The 17139-nt window shown below is 36.7% G+C and overlaps 2 protein-coding genes across 2 annotated transcripts; both read left to right on the forward strand.

Annotated features, from left to right (window-relative positions):
* Positions 1–6539: 6539 nt before the first annotated feature.
* Positions 6540–7649, forward strand: LOC145466700 (melanocyte-stimulating hormone receptor-like). Its single transcript, XM_081450411.1, has one exon. It carries the CDS (start codon positions 6602–6604, stop codon positions 7523–7525), a length of 924 nt encoding a protein of 307 aa, XP_081306537.1. The 5' UTR covers positions 6540–6601; the 3' UTR covers positions 7526–7649.
* A 4774-nt stretch (positions 7650–12423) lies between these two features.
* Positions 12424–13472, forward strand: LOC145466738 (melanocyte-stimulating hormone receptor-like). Its single transcript, XM_081450447.1, has one exon. It carries the CDS (start codon positions 12424–12426, stop codon positions 13357–13359), a length of 936 nt encoding a protein of 311 aa, XP_081306573.1. The 3' UTR covers positions 13360–13472.
* The last annotated feature ends 3667 nt before the right edge of the window (positions 13473–17139 follow it).

Consider the following 17139-nt stretch of genomic DNA (forward strand, 5'->3'; position numbering starts at 1 on the left):
AAGACTAATTTGAGTAAATTTGAGCGGGTTTCTATTTATTTTATAGGAATGAGATTTCCGCAGGCAACTTTCAGCACATTATACACCCGCGATCGAAAGAAACACTGACTGTATGTTAAACCAAACCACAGTATAATTGATAAATCTATGATATTATTTCTTTTTTGATCCAAGCTCCATTGGGTTCAATTCCCGAGCTCCCAGCGCATTCGTGTCAAGAAATAAAGGCAAGCGAAGGAAAAGGCACCATCAGCAGCATGTACTGGCTGGACACAAATGCGAATGGAACGGCAGTTTTTGTTTATTGTGACATGAACTGAACTTAGAAGGTTACTGACAATCAGCTTTCATATAACTTTCTGTGTTGGTTTGAGTATAGCTCGAGTTTTGTTAAGTTGATTTCTTCTCTGTTTAAAATAGAAGCTGACTCCTGGACTTCTCTTTGAGTGTCACAGCATAAGTATTTCTTTTAGGAGTTTAATTAGGTTGCTTTGTATTAGTTCTCATTGGGATAATCAGGCCTTTATATACCACTCCTTGTGAATATTACACCACTTGACGCCGACCAGTTTACTCGAGGCTGTTTTTTCCTTACTGTTTATATCGTTGTTTAAAATAGCGTGTGACATTTTCTTATATTCTTTGTCCTTAAACCTGTATTCAGCGTGTCTCAGGTTCTTGTAAATAAACTCGATCATTGCTGGCGGCTCCCTCCACTATTTGTTGTATTACTTGTCTCCTCTACTTATAATAGAAATGTTTTCTATTCGGCTGAGCGAAGCGAAATAGAATAGAATGTCGTTTACTTTATAACAAACATTGCAGATGTTGATGAATGTTTCTCAAACTCATTAATAATTCATAAAGTGGCCAGCCAATAAATATCACCCATTCGCGTCAGGTAGATGGATCTTGATTCCTAATGAAACACCAGGTCAAGATCTTTAGAGTTTTGATCTTAGTTCAAAACCGTGTTTGATCTCAGGTCAAACACTTGCATTTTAATGAATTTTTCAACAATACATTACATTCCATCTGAAACGGCTTCTTTCTCCTCCTTCTTACTCTTTAAATGTAAACCTTCTCGCTTACCATCTTTCAGTTCTGCGTCCAGTGCTCGACGAAACAGGAAAAACCTTAAAAAAAACAGTAAGAGCATTCAAATGATAAACCGAATTTGTTCGAGCCACAAAAAAGGCCATTTTAATTTTAGAAATGTTGAATATCTTACCTTTTGTCGTAATTATCGCGCGGATTTAACCCTTCAGCTCCGTTCTTCTCTTCAAGGTAGCGTCAGATTCCACATACGATGCCATACACAGTCTTTGGAGGATACCTTTCCCCACTCTTTTTCGCTACTTCCATAACAAATTTGCTCAGCCGATAATTCAAAGACAATCCATCCACGTCTTCAATTCGAGTTAACAGTACTCCAACCTTGGGCAGATCATAATCTTTAAACATGCCTCCGGAATCCAATACAGGCACTTGAACCTTTCGCGCAGTTTCCCATTCGTTAAAAATGGTTACAGCTCATTTGTTCTTATACTTCGTGGTGGTAGATCTGTTCTTTTGCTGTCGATCGTTGCAATAGGTGCTGATGCCGGTGCTTTTTATGTCTTTAATCACCTTGTTATTTCTCAATTCAATGTTAAGCCTTGTTCAGTATTTAATGCTGGAAAATGAGACAAATTCGACGCGCTGTCTTGGACATATTGAAAAATGTCATTCCAAGCCACATCTGAGTAAAGGCGTAGCATGTGACTGTGATGCTGTTGTCTGTTTTGATGTGATGCTGTTCTCTGTTGCCTGGCTTGACAAAGGCAGTTTTTTAAACTTTGCCGTGCATTTCTCTGCATGCATTTGTTTTACAACTGCAATGATTTCAGCAGGCGCTTCACATAGAGGAAACTGGCCATTGAGTTCAACGCTTTCCTAGTTATCACCGTCATCATCTTTAGTGGCATGAAAATCCAGCCGCTAAGAACAACGTCATCGTTACCAAAGCCTCTAAAAACATAAGCTTCTGAGTCTGGCTGTCTAGAACTCTGATCTTGGTGTTGGTTTAGTTGTCAAGCCACTTTACTTTGGGCTACTCGTCAAGTGGTTGCAACGAAACAATTCAGCTAATGCTACCTGCATCATGTCTTACTTGATCATGGACCTGTTACGCAGCGTCAGTTTTAACGCGCGCGTGATAGCATATGTAGAATGAGTTACGGTAAGGAATAATTCACTCTCTCGGTCAGTTAGTCGTTCGATGGGTCGTAAACAATTTTTTTTTCGTCAAAAGGCTGTTTTGTTTTGTTTTGTTTTGTTTTGTTATTCTGCTGTACGTCACGCAATATGTTCACCAAATGAGTTGTTTTACTAGCCTTGTTATCTATTCATGGATGTTTTGTATGCTAGATGGGGTTTTTTCTCTCGTTTTCCACTGGGGTCAGGAGATCGTTTGGCGCGTACAAGATATCTGAAAAAGCGCATGGTTTGTTCTAAAAGACCCTAAAATATTAGCGATTGCCATTTTGGTCAGTTTCGGGCCATCGCTCGTGAGAGTAGTTTATATGTTCTGATTCTGTGCAATGAAGAAACGAAGATGTTCGTAATTATAACTGAATTCCTAAGGACAGGGGTGCGTTAGTCAGAGTTTAGAGCAGTTTTGGTTAAGTTTAGAAAATATTAACAATCAAGCTGAGAAAATTAGATTATGGCCTCACCCTACGAGCAAGCGAGCGACAGACTCTTGGGGGGAAGGTGGGAATGACTCATATGATTCATCAGGTGATCAACAAGAAAACGTGTTTGGCGTGTTTACAGAAATTACAAAACGGTAAAAACAGCGAAAAAAAGTGGTCGATTCTTTGTTGTAAAAACTTTCGCCACGTTTTCTATAAAAGCTGTTAAGTTGCTTGGGCGAGATGTCTGCTATAGGAGATGTAAATCAAGTACTCTAACTTGAAACCAAGTAATGAGACATTTTATTAATTTGATCGTTGTAATTTCGCTATTCTCTAAACAATAACAGTTGCGTTGTTTGTCGAAGTTGTCGTAAGTTGCATATTTTCAGAAACAAATAGGTTTCTGTCGGTCTTAGCCAATATAAACCTCACATCTCCAAATTTATAAAACTGTATTTGTAAATACAGCCAGGCGAGTTTTGAAGCTTTCCTTGTGTTATTAGGGACAGCTGCTTCGGAGACGACTAAAATTTCTTCTTCTGTTATGGTTGGAAACCAAGAAAGGTCAAGAAACCATTTTATGCTTTCAAAGCAAACGGGATTTGATCTATCTGACGCGTCCATATTGTGTTTATTAAGTATGAAGAATTCCTCGTTATGTTCGTTCAATTTATTCGGTTTGGTGAAATACTTAGGTGAATTTCTTTAAAGGTCTGGTAAAGCTACGGCCGATAAATTAAAATGACTGCGTGCAAAGCCGTGGGCAAAAATAATATACAAATTACGCCTTAGTGTGAATAATTATTAAGGTTGATTGTTTGTTAAATTCATTCCATTTAGTGAAATGTTTATAAGTAAACTTCTATAAGGTCTGGTAAACCTATTGCCGATAAAATGACTGCAAATCAGTCGGCAAAAACAAATTTCAAATTACGCTTTAGCGCGAATAATTATTAAACTTGATTTTTCTTTGTTAAATTTATTTGGTTTGTTGAAATGCTTAATAGTGTATTTCTTTGACGGTTATTGTGTCGAGTAGATGAGTAGTATTTGATTGAATTTCTGCTTTTAGGCTTGGCCTAATCTAAATCTTTGTTCTGAGTGTAGACTCCACAGGATTTCATTTTCTTTAAACTTCATGCAGGATGGCGCTACAGAAATCAAATTAATTCCCTACAAGTACATCACATACCACAAAATAGCCAGTTACACTGATTTTTATTGTTGTTGCTGTTGTTGTTGTTGTTGTTGTTTTTGTTGTTTTTTTTTTCATAGGAATATTTTTTATCTGGTCCTGGCTGAATACTCTTATTTTTCTACCGATTTTAGGCCGAAAGTATTCTTACGAATATTCTTCGATTATTGTGGATTATGCCGACACAACGTCAGCTTACTATAGTTCTATAATGACTTAAATGGCGCTGAAGTACTTTTGGGGCCAGACTGCACGCAATGAAGCCTGATATGAGACAAAACCTCTTGCAGAAGTGTTATTGGCATCGACCATACGGCTAGTGCTGTTTTTGTTGTTTCCCTTTTGGCTAGTTTTACCGTTTAGAGAAACGAGGAATTTTATCCGGTTTAATTTTAAAAAAAAAAAACACTATGTAATTATTGTATTTCAACACACAAAATCACATTCTTTTCCAAATCTCAGCCTCATATTTATTCTTAAAATATTCTTAAAATTTCTCAAATTTCAGCCTCGGGCTCCATCGCGTAATAAAAATATATTACAATAAAAGATAGCGTGCGTAATAATGAGAGGCTAAGAAAATGCAGTCAGAAAGTTTTGAATATACTTAGTGTTTTTGCTTTGTTATTCACCAATGTTTTGTAGTTTTCGTGCCGTACCTTTCTCTGAATTCAGCACCAATACGAACGTTTTAAACGTTTTCTTTAGCAGAACCGATGCTATTGAACTTATCTTTAAAAACTGCAATTCATTACTGGAAGATGAGACACATTCGAAACGCTCTCATAGACATACTGCGAAATATATGAAATTTTGAGTGTCCTGTTACTGATTTTTTGTTTGAAAATATATATTTTAATATCATAATATAATCAACGATTACTTCTTTTTGGATTTGTCGGCCAAAAAAGCTCATTTTTCAGAAGAGAAATGTAAGACATATGGTTTTAACAAAGACAGGGAAATTGAAATTTTGTGTTAATTATACAGTGACCGCTTTCTCGTGAAAATTACGACGAACTTTAATTAAGCATTAAGCAAACGGCTTTTGAGTGAAAAATTAAGCCAAATTTTTTTGAAACATTTTCAGTCAATACTTATTCAATAGAGTTATGGTCAGGTCATAGAAGTGTTCGGGAACACAATTTTATTTTAAGAGTCCATAATATGCGAGCTAATGAGCAATATCTAGTATGGAAAAAGCATCGTAAGGATTGAAAACACTCAAGGAGATGAAAAACCAATATTTTGAGGAATTAATGGTATACCAGCCCACGAGTAAGGAAGATGAAATTTTGTATTGGTGGTGCGTTGTAAATTGTGTCTTGAACGCTTTCCTGACTATAACCGCCATCATCTTCAACAGCGTCACAATCAGGCTCTAAGAAAAACTTTATCGTTGCCAGAATCTCTTGAAACATTGCTTTTGAGTCTTGCTGTGGTTACAGCGAGAAATTTTAACTGATCCTGCATGCACCACGCTTTACTTGATCATAGGTCTGTTTTACGAAGTATCAGATTTGTAAACAGATTCTCACGAGGGAGTTGTCCGGCTTTGATTTGCTGGTCTCAGTATGGGTAGACAGTACGTTTCTTTCGTTGTTTACCCAGTTTGCTCCGACAAAGATTACTTACCAAGTTTTGATCATCATTGGGGTAGTTTGTCTTGCAGCTTTAGGAGTTCTTTTTCTTTTAAATATATTCATCACGGCACCGCAGAAATCAAATTTATTCCATGCGAGTACAACACGTGCCACAAAGTGGCCAAATACACTCTTTTTTTAATAAAACTATTGTTTTTCCGTTCCGTGAATTTTCTTATTTTCATACCGATTTTATACAAAAAATATTCTTGCGAATATTCTTAGATTATTGCTTACTTCATCAGAGAGTTTAAGGAATAAAAATTGGATTATGCCGACACAACGCCAGATCAGTATAATCCTATAGTCATTATGGCGTTGAAGTAGTTTTGGGGCCAGACTGCACGCAATAAAGCCACAAATTCTATTCCAAATCTTAGCCTTCTTAAAATTTCGCAAATTTCAGCCTCCATTTTTTAATAAAAATATATTACAATAAAAAATAACGTAGGAAGTAACGAGAGGCTGAAAAAATCTGCAGACGGAGCGTTTTAAATATACTTAGTGTTTTTGCTTTGTTATTCACGAATGTTTTGTAGTTTTGATGCCGCACATTTCACTGAATTAAGCACCGATATAAACGTTTTAAACGTTTTCGTTAGCAGCACTGATGCTATTCAACTCAATTTACGATTAGAAGATGAGATACATTCGAAACGTTGTTATAGACATACTGCGAAAAATATTAATTTTCTGATTTCCGATTTTTTGTTTGAAAATATATCTTTTAAAATCATAATGTAATCAACGACTTACTTCTTTTTAGATTTGTCGGCCAAAAAAGCTTATTATGCAGAAGAGAAATGTGAGACATATGGTTTAAACAAAGAAGGGAATTTAAAATTTTGTTTTAATTATACAATGACCGCTTTAATATGAAAATTTCGACGAACTTGTCAAGTATAAAGCAAACGGCTTTTGAGTGAAAACTGAACCAGTCAATACTTATTCAATAGAGTTATGGTCAAGTCATAGAAATGTTCGAGAACACATTTTTATTTTAAGCTTGCGTCAGATAATTTAGGAGTTTACGAGAAATATCTGGTATAGAAAAAGCACCGTAAGGATTGAAAAACATCGAGGCGATGAAAAATCAATATTTTGAGGAATTAATGGTATACCAGCCCACGAGTGAGGAAGATGAAATTTTGTACTGGTCGTACATTGTTAATTGTGTCTTGAACGCTTTCCTGACTATAACCGCCATCATCTTCAACAGCGTCACAATCCAGGCGCTAAGAAAAACTTCCTCGTTACCACATCCTCTTAAAACAATGCTTCTGAGTCTTGCTGTCTCTGATCTTGGTGTTGGTTTACTTGTCGAACCTTTCTACATTGGGCTACTGGTCAATTGGTTACAGCGAGATATTTCAACTGACGCTACAAACGCCGCGTTTCTCCTTATCGGGCCCATGTTTTCGTCAGTTTCCTTTCTGGGAGTCATGGTTTTAAGTGTGGACAGATTCTTGGCTGTGCAACTCCATCTCAGATACCAGGAACGTGTGACTCACAAGCGAGTTGTTACCGTGGTAATCTCGACATGGGTGTACAGTGCATGCCTGTCGTTATTTTACACAGTGTGGATTTCCCCGAATATTTCTTACATGGTGGTCGCCATGGCTGGGCTAGCTTACCTCGTATTCTCGGCGATGCTTCATTTCACAATCTATCTTGCCGTGCGGCGCCACAGAAATCAAATTCAAGCCCTTCAAGTACAACCAGTAGCACAGAATAGCCAAATAGCAAATGCTGCTAGGCTCACAAAATCTGCAGTCGGCGTATTTTACGTCTATCTGGTGTTTTGGTTGTGTTATGGGCCGATGTTCTGTAGTTCTGCTGTCGTTGTAGTCTCCGACATCAGTACCGTAGTTAAAGTTTTTTTCATGACTTCATTTACCTTTTTATATCTCAATTCAACGTTAAACCCTGTTATTTATTGTTGGAAGATGAGACACGTTCGACGCGCTGTCTTGAATATACTGCGAAATATTTTTCCAAGTCACCACTAAGGAGAGCTTCAGAGAATAAATTAAGAGAGGCTGCGGCTAGCTCACCACTAAGACAATTCTTTGTATTTTTTAAAAGGCCTGATAACTACACCTGTCGAATAGCCTAGATAGATAACCCACAAATTGATTAAGGTCGTTAAACTGTAGGTCCGTCACTTAATATCTATCAAAGGAAAATGTAAATATGGACGTATATGTATGAACAGAAACCTTTCGTACTTTCAAAGCTTGTACGTTGCAGATCAGATAAGCTTAGCATGTTTAAACTTCACATTTTGTCTTGAGGTGTCTAATGATAAATATGATAAACTTTAATAACGTCTTAAATAATCAGCTTTTGATTTAAAAATTTTAATTGGACTGAAATTTTCTAATATATGCTTTTTCAGTAGAATTAGGTCATTATTAGTAGGTCATTAGTGCCATAGCAACAAATAAGGCACCAATTAAGAAATAACTTTACCTCAATAATACCTTTATTTTTCTGCTTGGTAGAAAAAATCGTTTCGCCTTCCTCAAAACTCTGTGTAAAGAGCCTAAGCTCAGAGAATCAATTTAGATTTAGGCACCCAATTATAGATAAAATAAGAGAACTTTTTTCGCTATGGTATCCAATCAGATGATGACTGTATATATTGTGGTAAAGAGGAGTTAATTGAGCTTACTTTTACCGACTGTGTTTTTGTAGAAAAATTTTCACAGGAGGTTATCAGTTCGTTCAATGTAGCAAACAAAACCCACTTCAATCCGTCCATGGAAGAGAAACTGTTCGGTGTTACTTTTGAATCATATTGAAAGAAAATAACCAAGAAATTCAGCTACACTATACTTTTCGTGAAATACTACATCTACACTAACAAATTGCATGAAAATTCAATCTTACTTGCTGATTTTGCAAACAAATCTCACTTAAATACAAAATTTTGTAGTTATGCAATTTTCATTATAATTAAAGTAATTCTTAATCGAATGTAAAGTAATTTTAGGTTATTCAAAGCACTGTTTTCTTTTACAACCAGTGAATGCGTATGTATAAGAAATTGATGTAAATATAATGTCACATAAGTATTCTTTGTATTGTCGAAAGGAATAGTGGTCATAACGGTAGAATTTAAAGCTAGTAATTATCGCTTCTTTATTGTATAGTTTATTGTAAATAGATGAATGTTAAGTAAATAATTACTAGATTGTAATTAATGGAACTGAGAGAAATAATAAATAAAAACAGAAGAAATAATAGAATTAGGGGCAAGTTATAGACGGGAACGTTGACAATTTTGCGAATTTTTCATTAATAAAGTGCGTCAGATAATACGGGATCAAATTTTAGGGAATCAGGGTAAATGATTGAAAACATCCAAGTTTATGAAGAATCCTGTTTGTGAGGAACGGCTACTATACCATCCTGCGAGTAGGAAAAATAAAAAAAATTATACTCATGGTACGCTTTTGATTGTGTTTTCCACTTTTTAAAATTATTTTCGCCATCATCTTCAACAGCGTCACAATCTAGGCGCTAAGAAAAACTTTATCGTTGCCAGAATCTCTTAAAACAATCCTTCTGAGTCTTGCTGTCTCTGATCATATCTGGGTGTTGGTTTACTTGTTGAACCTTTCCAGTTTGGGTTCCTCGTCTAGTGGCCACAGCGAGACATTTTAACTGAAGCTGTATGTACCACGTTTTACTCGATCACAGGCCTGTTTTAAGCAGCACATACATTCGTAGACAGATTCTCACAATCGAGTTGTCCGGCTTTGATTTGGTGATCTCAGTATGCAGGTATGCAGTGAATTTGTTACGACAAAGATTATTTACCTGGCTTTGACCCTTATTGGGGTATTTTGTCTTGCAGCTGAAGGAGTTCTTTTTCTTTAAAATGTATTCATCAGGGCGCCGCAGCTGAAATCAAATTTATTCCCCGCAAGTACAACACGTGCTACAAAATGGCCAAATACACTCTTTTGTATATACGCCCATTGTTTTTCCGGTCCAGGCTGAATATTCTAACTTTTATACCGATTTAAGGAGAAGAATATTCTTGCGAATATCCTCAGGGAGTGTGGGGAATAAAAATTGGATTATGCCGACACTACGTCAGATTATTTGTCCTATAATGACTTTAATCGCGTGGAAGTAATTTTGGTGGCAGACTGCACGAAAAAAGGTTGATATGACACACATAACTTCTTGCAGAAATATTATTAGCATCGAACATACAGCTACTGCTGTTTGTTTGTTTTTTTTTTGGCTAGTTTCGCCGTTTATAGAAAGGAAGAAGTTTACACGGTTTAGTTAAAAAAGAAAACGTGTAATTGTATTGTATTGACAAATTTTCAACAAACAAAATTATATTCTTTTCAAACCCTTAGTCTCATGTTTATTTTCAAAGTATTCTTAAAATTTCGCAAATTTCAACCGCTATTTTCTTATAATATTTATTTTCATAAAAAAGAGGAGGCCAAATGCTGAGAGTATGACAAAATCTGTAGTAGTAACGTTTTACATATATACTTAGAGTTTTTGCTTTGTTATTCACTCTACTAGACCATTTTACAGTTGTCTGCTAAGAGACCTGGCCTTTGGATGTCGAATATTTCGTACTTTTAAAGTATGTCCGTCCAGATCAGACTAGCTTATCATGAAAACCGTTTAAGTTCATCTTTGAACCCTGTTATGATTAACGCTATCATGAATATAATGCGACATATATCTCCAAATTATGATTGAACTGGAATGAGAGAGTGAATGCATGAGACCAGGGTCCAGTTGTTCAAAGTGCGAATAACGCTATCTGAAGTGTAAGTGTTGCCTAAGCAAACTCATTACGTTCTTTAATAATTATTCAACGGAAAACGTAACTGTGGACCTATTTGAATGAATAAAAGCCTTTCGTACTTTCAACGTTTGGGCATTGCAGATCAGACTAGTATGCAGACCTTTTGATTTTGTCAATAAAGTACCGAAACATTGTCATTTTTCAACTCGTGAATACGAGTTCATAGTGGTTAGTAGAGATCACTCGCTCGTTACATCACTCGATCAGTACGTCGTCGATTCCTGCAAAACTCTCAGGAATTGCTGGGCTTGGTAGGTTTTGGGGGGAGTGGCAGTGGTAAGGAAATGCTATTTGACACTCACACGTGTTTAAGGGCACCGAGGAGGAAAAGCATAAAAACCTTTAATTTCTGGTTATGAATACCTGGAGTAATTTTCTTTCCTTCGATTGCAAAAAAGACACGACGATCACTGCGCTTTCAGCAGTGTTTTGAATAGAGATCGCCGATTTAATTAATGCAGCTTTTATGACTTCAGAAACCAAAATGTTAAGTTACAATACTGCATGGAACTTGGATTCGATTTTTTTTTTTTTTTCAAAAAAAAAAAGGACTGGTAAAGCTACAGTCGATAACACTATTTTAGGCAGAAAATATGCTGGTAAATATAATTTTAAGGTTATTTTTTATTTCATCAGAGAGGTAAAGGATTAAAAATTGGATTATGCCGACACAGTGTCAGATTATTTGTGCTATAATTAAAAGTGGAAGTAATTTCGGTGCTAGACAACTTACAATAAAGCCTGATATCTGATATGACACACATTTATCGCCGTTTAGAGAAAGGACGAACTTTATACGGTTTATTTTTAAAAAATGTAATTGTATTGTGTTTACAAATTTTCAACACACAAAATTATATATTCTTTTCAGAACTTCAGCTTCCTGTTTATTCTTAAGATGTTCTTAAAATTTCGCAAATTTCAGCCTCCATTTGCTAATAAAACATATTTTAACAAAAAGAGTGCAGTAAATACTGGGAGGCTAAGAAAATCTGTAGTTGGAACGTTTTACATATACCTATAAGTGTTTTTGCTTTGTTGTTCACCTAGGTTTTGTAGTTTTGTCGTCATGGCATTCTCTGAATGAATCAAGCAGCGATATAAACTTTTTTGACATTTCTTCAGCAACACTAATGCTATTGAACTCATCTTTGATCCCTGTAATGAAACTAAGACATGAGACACATTCGAAGCGCTATTATGGACATACTGCGAAATATATTAATTTTGTGTGTCTTGCTACTGATATTCTATTTGAAAATATATATTTTAATGTCATAATATTCGCACTGATTAATTACAAAAGAATAAAATCAACGATTTAGTGCTTCTTAAATGTGTCAGGCAAAAAGCTCATTTTTCAGGTGAAATGTAAGACATCTGGTTTAAACAAAGGCCGGGAATTTGAAACTTCCCAAATTAAAATATCATTTTTCTTAAAACAACAGCTTTATCATAAAAATTTCGACCAACTTTCAAGTTAAGTATAAAGCAAACGGCTTTTGAGTGAAAATTGAGCCGAATTCAGATTCGAAGCGCTGTTATGGACATACCGCGAAATATATCAATTTTGAGTGTCCTACTACTGATTTCCTGTACGTTTGAAAACAAATATTTTAATACTATAATATTCGTAGTCTAATTTACAAACGAATGTAAATCATCAACGGTTTAATGCCTCTGGGATGTGTCGGGCAAAAGAGGCTCACTTCTCAGAGGAAATGTAAAACGTATGGTTTAAACAAAGACAGGGAATTTGAAACTTCCCAGAAGAACAAATTTTGTCTTAAATACATAACAATGACCGCTTTATTATGAAAATTTCGAGGAACTTTAATGACGTATTATATACAGTAATATAAGTAAACGGCTTTTGAGTGCAAAATTAGACCGAAGTTTTTGAAACTTTCTCAGTCAATACTTATTCGATAGAGTTATGGTCAACTCATAGAATTGGTCTAGAACACAATTTTATTTTAAGCATGTGTCAGGCAATCTAGGAGTTTACCAGAAATATCTAGTATGGGAAAAGTACCGTAAGGATTGAAAGCATTCAAGACGATGAAGAACCATTATTTTGAGGAATTTATGGTATACCAGCCCACGAGTAAGGAAGATGAAATTTTATACTGGTCGTACATTGTTAAATGTGTCTTGAACGCTTTCCTGACTATAACCGCCATCACCTTCAACAGCGTCACAATCCAGGCGCTAAGAAAAACTTCCTCGTTACCACATCCTCTTAAAACAATGCTTCTGAGTCTTGCTGTCTCTGATCTTGGTGTTGGTTTACTTGTCGAACCTTTCTACATTGGGCTACTGGTCAATTGGTTACAGCGAGATATTTCAACTGACGCTACATACACCGCGTTTCTCGTTATCGGGCCAATGCTTTCCACAGTTTCCTTCTCGGGAGTCATGGTTTTAAGTGTGGACAGATTCTTGGCTGTGCAACTCCATCTCAGATACCAGGAACGTGTGACTCACAAGCGAGTTGTTACCGTGGTAATCTCGACATGGGTGTGCAGTGCATTTCTGTCGTTATTTTACACAGTGTGGATTTCCCCGAGTACTTCTTACATGGCGTTCACCATTATTGGAGCAGTTTACCTCGTATTCTCAGCGATGCTTTATTTCAAACTTTATTTTACCGTGCGGCGCCACAGAAATCAAATTCAAGCCCTCCAAATACAACCAGTAGCACAGAATGGCCAAATAGCAAATGCTGCTAGGCTGACAAAATCTGCTGTCAGCGTATTTTACGTCTATCTGGTGTTTTGGCTATGTTATGGGCCGATGTTCTGTTGTACTGCTTTCGTTGTAATCTCCGGTATTAGTACCGTAGTTAAAGTTTTTTTCATGACTTCATTCACCTTTGTATATATCAATTCAACGTTAAACCCTATTAGTTATTGCTGGAAGATGAGACACATTCGACGGGCTGTCTCGGAAATAGTGCGAAATATAGTCACAACTAAGGAAAGCGACAGAGAATAAAGGTAGAGAAGCTTCGGCTTGTTCACCATTAAGACATTTCTTTGTACTTTTTAATAGGCCTGATACCTACACTTGTCGAATAACTTAGATAGATAACTCACAACGCGATTGAGTTCATTGCGGCTTTGTTCAGAAAACAGAACTAAACTGTAGGTCGATCCTTCCCTTTATATCTATCAAAGGAAACTGTAAATATGGGCGTATATGAATGAACAAAAACCTTTCGTACTTTCGAAGCTTGTGGTTTGCAGAATCTATTAGCTTAGCACGTTTAAACGTCTCCGACATTTTTTATTGAGATGACGATCTCATGATAAATATGGTACACACGGCATTTGTTTAATACTTTTTTTAATAGAATTAGGATCAAGTTATAGACGAGAACGAAGACATTTCATCGAATTTGTCATTTTTAATGTGCGTCAGATAATCCGAGAGTTTATAGGAATCATTTAACTTTAGGAAATCAGGGTAAAGGTAGAAAACATACAAGGTTATGAAAAATCCTATTTGTGAGGAACTGCTACTATACCAGCCTACGAGTCCAGAAAATGAAAACTTAAACCCATGTCGAAGTTTTGCATTCGTAGCATTCTCTGAGTTAAGCACTGATATAAACGTTTGTGACATTTCGTCATCAACCCTGATGTTATTGAACTGATCTTTCAACTTTGTAATTTAGTGCTGGAAGATGAGTCACATTCGAATCGCTGTCATGGACATACTGCGAAATACATTAATTTTGAGTGCCCCGCTACTGATTTCCTGTTTGAAACATAATATTGGTATTCTATTTTACAAAAGAATATAATCAACAATTTACTGCTTCTTAGATGTGTCGGGCAAAAAAGCTCACTTTTCAGAAGAAATGTAAGACATATGGTTTAAGCAAAGACAAGAAATCTGAATCTTCCAAAACGAAAAAAAAACAAGTCTTAAATAAAACAACCGCTTTATCATGAAAATTTCGAGGAACTTTAATGACGTAGTATTTTAGTAAACCGCTTTTGAGTGCAAAATTGGATCGATTTTTTGAAACTACTTATTCAGTAGAGTTATTGTGAAGTCATAGACAGGGACGGCGGAGCCAGGAGGCCGGGGGGCGGGCTAAAGTACCTCCAATTTCAAGCAAAAAATACATAAAATGATAACTTTACAAATATCTCCAGACCCCCACAAGTTGGCACCTCTTGCGCTCGCTTGTAAGCCTCCTTTCCCCTCCCCCCCCCCCTCCCGCCGCCATCCCCCAATTCAAAATACGCTCCGCCATCCCTGATAGAAGTGTTCGAGAACACAATAATATTTTCAGCGTGCGTTAGACAATATCTAGGAGTTTACGAGAAATATCTAGTATGGGAAAATTACCGTAGGTATTAAAAACATTCAATTAAGGAGATGAAAAACCCATCTTTTTGAGGAATTAATTAATCATACGAACCCACCAGTACGGAAGATAAATAAATAAAAAAACGTTTGCTGGCTATACTGAGAAAGTTAAAACTTTCGAGCTTTCGCCTGTCAGACCCCAACCTTCGATGGATAATCAAAGTGGCTATGAGCCACTCAACTTGGAAGATGGCTCGTCTGTAAACAATAGCAATTTTGATGCCACTGACTTGAGGTTTTAATCCGTAGGTTAAGTTAAAGTTAAAGCCTACTAGCATTGTTAAGAAATAGTACAAAACGTAACGTTAAGTGAATACACGAGATGTGACACCGTTGAAAACATTCATGAAGTTATCGGTGATCCTCGGCTCGTCCGAGACAATTATAAGAAAGTACCGCTTCTTATCCGATCACCAAAGCAAGTAAAGTCTAATAATTCATTCTCCTTTTCATTTTTTTTTTTTCACTCTTTATTTTCCCAGCCAATATCAGTGATTTTTGTTTTCTTTCTTTGTTGCCTTTTGAGACATCTTAGAAATTAAATAAATGAATCCGACAAAAGAGTCACTGTTAAGTAGACAGTTCCGAAGTGGCGTGACACGCGAATAGCGCACGCGAGCACGGAAACATTTTGAATTTAAGTTACGTGTACGAAACATTTTGAATTTAAGTTACGCGTACGTTAGTTGCGCGTACGAATTTAAGGTGGCTGAACACAGTTTTTGATACCTGTTACCATGGCAACATGACTAAATATAAACAGGCCTTTAAAATCGGTTTTGTTTATTTGCAGAAAATCTAGTCATTAGATTTTCTTTATAATTTGCATGCAACAATCTTGTAACGATTTTCACAAGTTAACACCATTTTGCTAATAATTTAACAGAGAGATCTTTAATTATCCCTTGTTGAAGGTTCACCGGAATATCTAGAATTTCCTTTGTTAAAGTTCAATTATTTTCAATACTCCAGTTACTTATTTCCTTAAGTATTTTCGTGCCAAATTTCGTGAAATTCTAATGAGTGGTTTTCGAGTAATAGGCGTATTTCCGAGAGTACAATTTTCATTCAATCGCAATTTTTTGACTTACTACGCATGCGCTGCATTTAACTGGGTTCTTTCGGTAACAAAGAAAAAGCTGAGAATTGCTGGGTTCTTTGCATCATTACCTTTTCTAACATATCTTTCTAGTAAAAGACTACAGCCGTCAATACACTGGGTTCAATTATAGAGAAAAATAACGCAGATAGTGCAGGTGTTGAGTAAATAAAATGATCGCTGTATTGGCGGCATGTTTGTTTTTTTGCAATCCTTGTGCGCGCGCTGAATTGCATCAGCAAAAGCGCGCGCGAAAACTGTGTTCGGCCACCTTAAGTTGCGTGGACGTTTATCGGCAGAGTTTTAGACAGTTTCCAGTTAGCAGTTGTTGTGCCTTTTAGAGAGTTTTTTGCCGTTTAGAGTTAACCGTTTTACCGATTTTGGAGTGTTTTGGTCGAGTACCGTTTCCGTTTACCGCTAACGAACAATCACTATGTAGTAGGGGGTTTTAGCAAAACACGACGGCGACGGCGACGAGAGCGTCACCAAACAAAAGGTTTAATGAGCAGAACAATGGTTCTGCACTTGCGTTCTGAATTTTGGTACATTTCTTTGCCGTCCTCCGCAAAGCAGCAACGTGAAATGACCAAGTTCTACTTTTCTAATGGTTCTTCCCTTATTTCACATATCGCGAGCTACTCAGGACACAGTGGTTGTTTACCATTTACTCGAAAAAACCGGTTGGTCGACAGTAGTGGTAAATGGAACGCGTCAAATCCCGAATGGAAATCTCCACGGGGGTACGTTCGGTCCATTTCCACGACTTTTTCCCGGAAGATAGGATCAAAGGCGATCCAAGCCAAAAGGTTTGAAACTAGTAAAAACTAGCAAATGGAACGCACATTTTCCATTCGGAAATTCCGTTTGGGAATCTTGATCTACCTTTCAAAAAATCCCGTTTTCCCGAGAAAAATTCCGTTCGGGGAAACATTCCATCAGAAATTTCCGGATTTGGGGGGTATATGGTAATCAACCAGTCTTGAAGATTACGTCATAATGATGACGTAATGCCCCAAATCCTCCTCTTGCTGGCCTGGAAAACAGGTTCTTCAAGTTTTTCACAACCTCTTTCGTCGTTCCGTTCGCCGCGATCTCTTTTTTAGCTCGTATGTCACCGCTGACCGAAACGCGCGTGCTCTTGAGAAGAGATTTTCGCTTGGTGAGAAGAGGAGATATCCCAGGGATATCCCACGAATCACTCGTATTTTCTCGGTATACACACGAACCTTTAGTTTGTATACCACGAAAATACAAGTAACAAGTGGGATACCATGGTATACCACCAGAGAGCGCTA

Source organism: Orbicella franksi, chromosome 13, assembly GCF_964199315.1.
Source record: "Orbicella franksi chromosome 13, jaOrbFran1.1, whole genome shotgun sequence".
Classification (NCBI taxonomy): domain Eukaryota; kingdom Metazoa; phylum Cnidaria; class Anthozoa; order Scleractinia; family Merulinidae; genus Orbicella; species Orbicella franksi.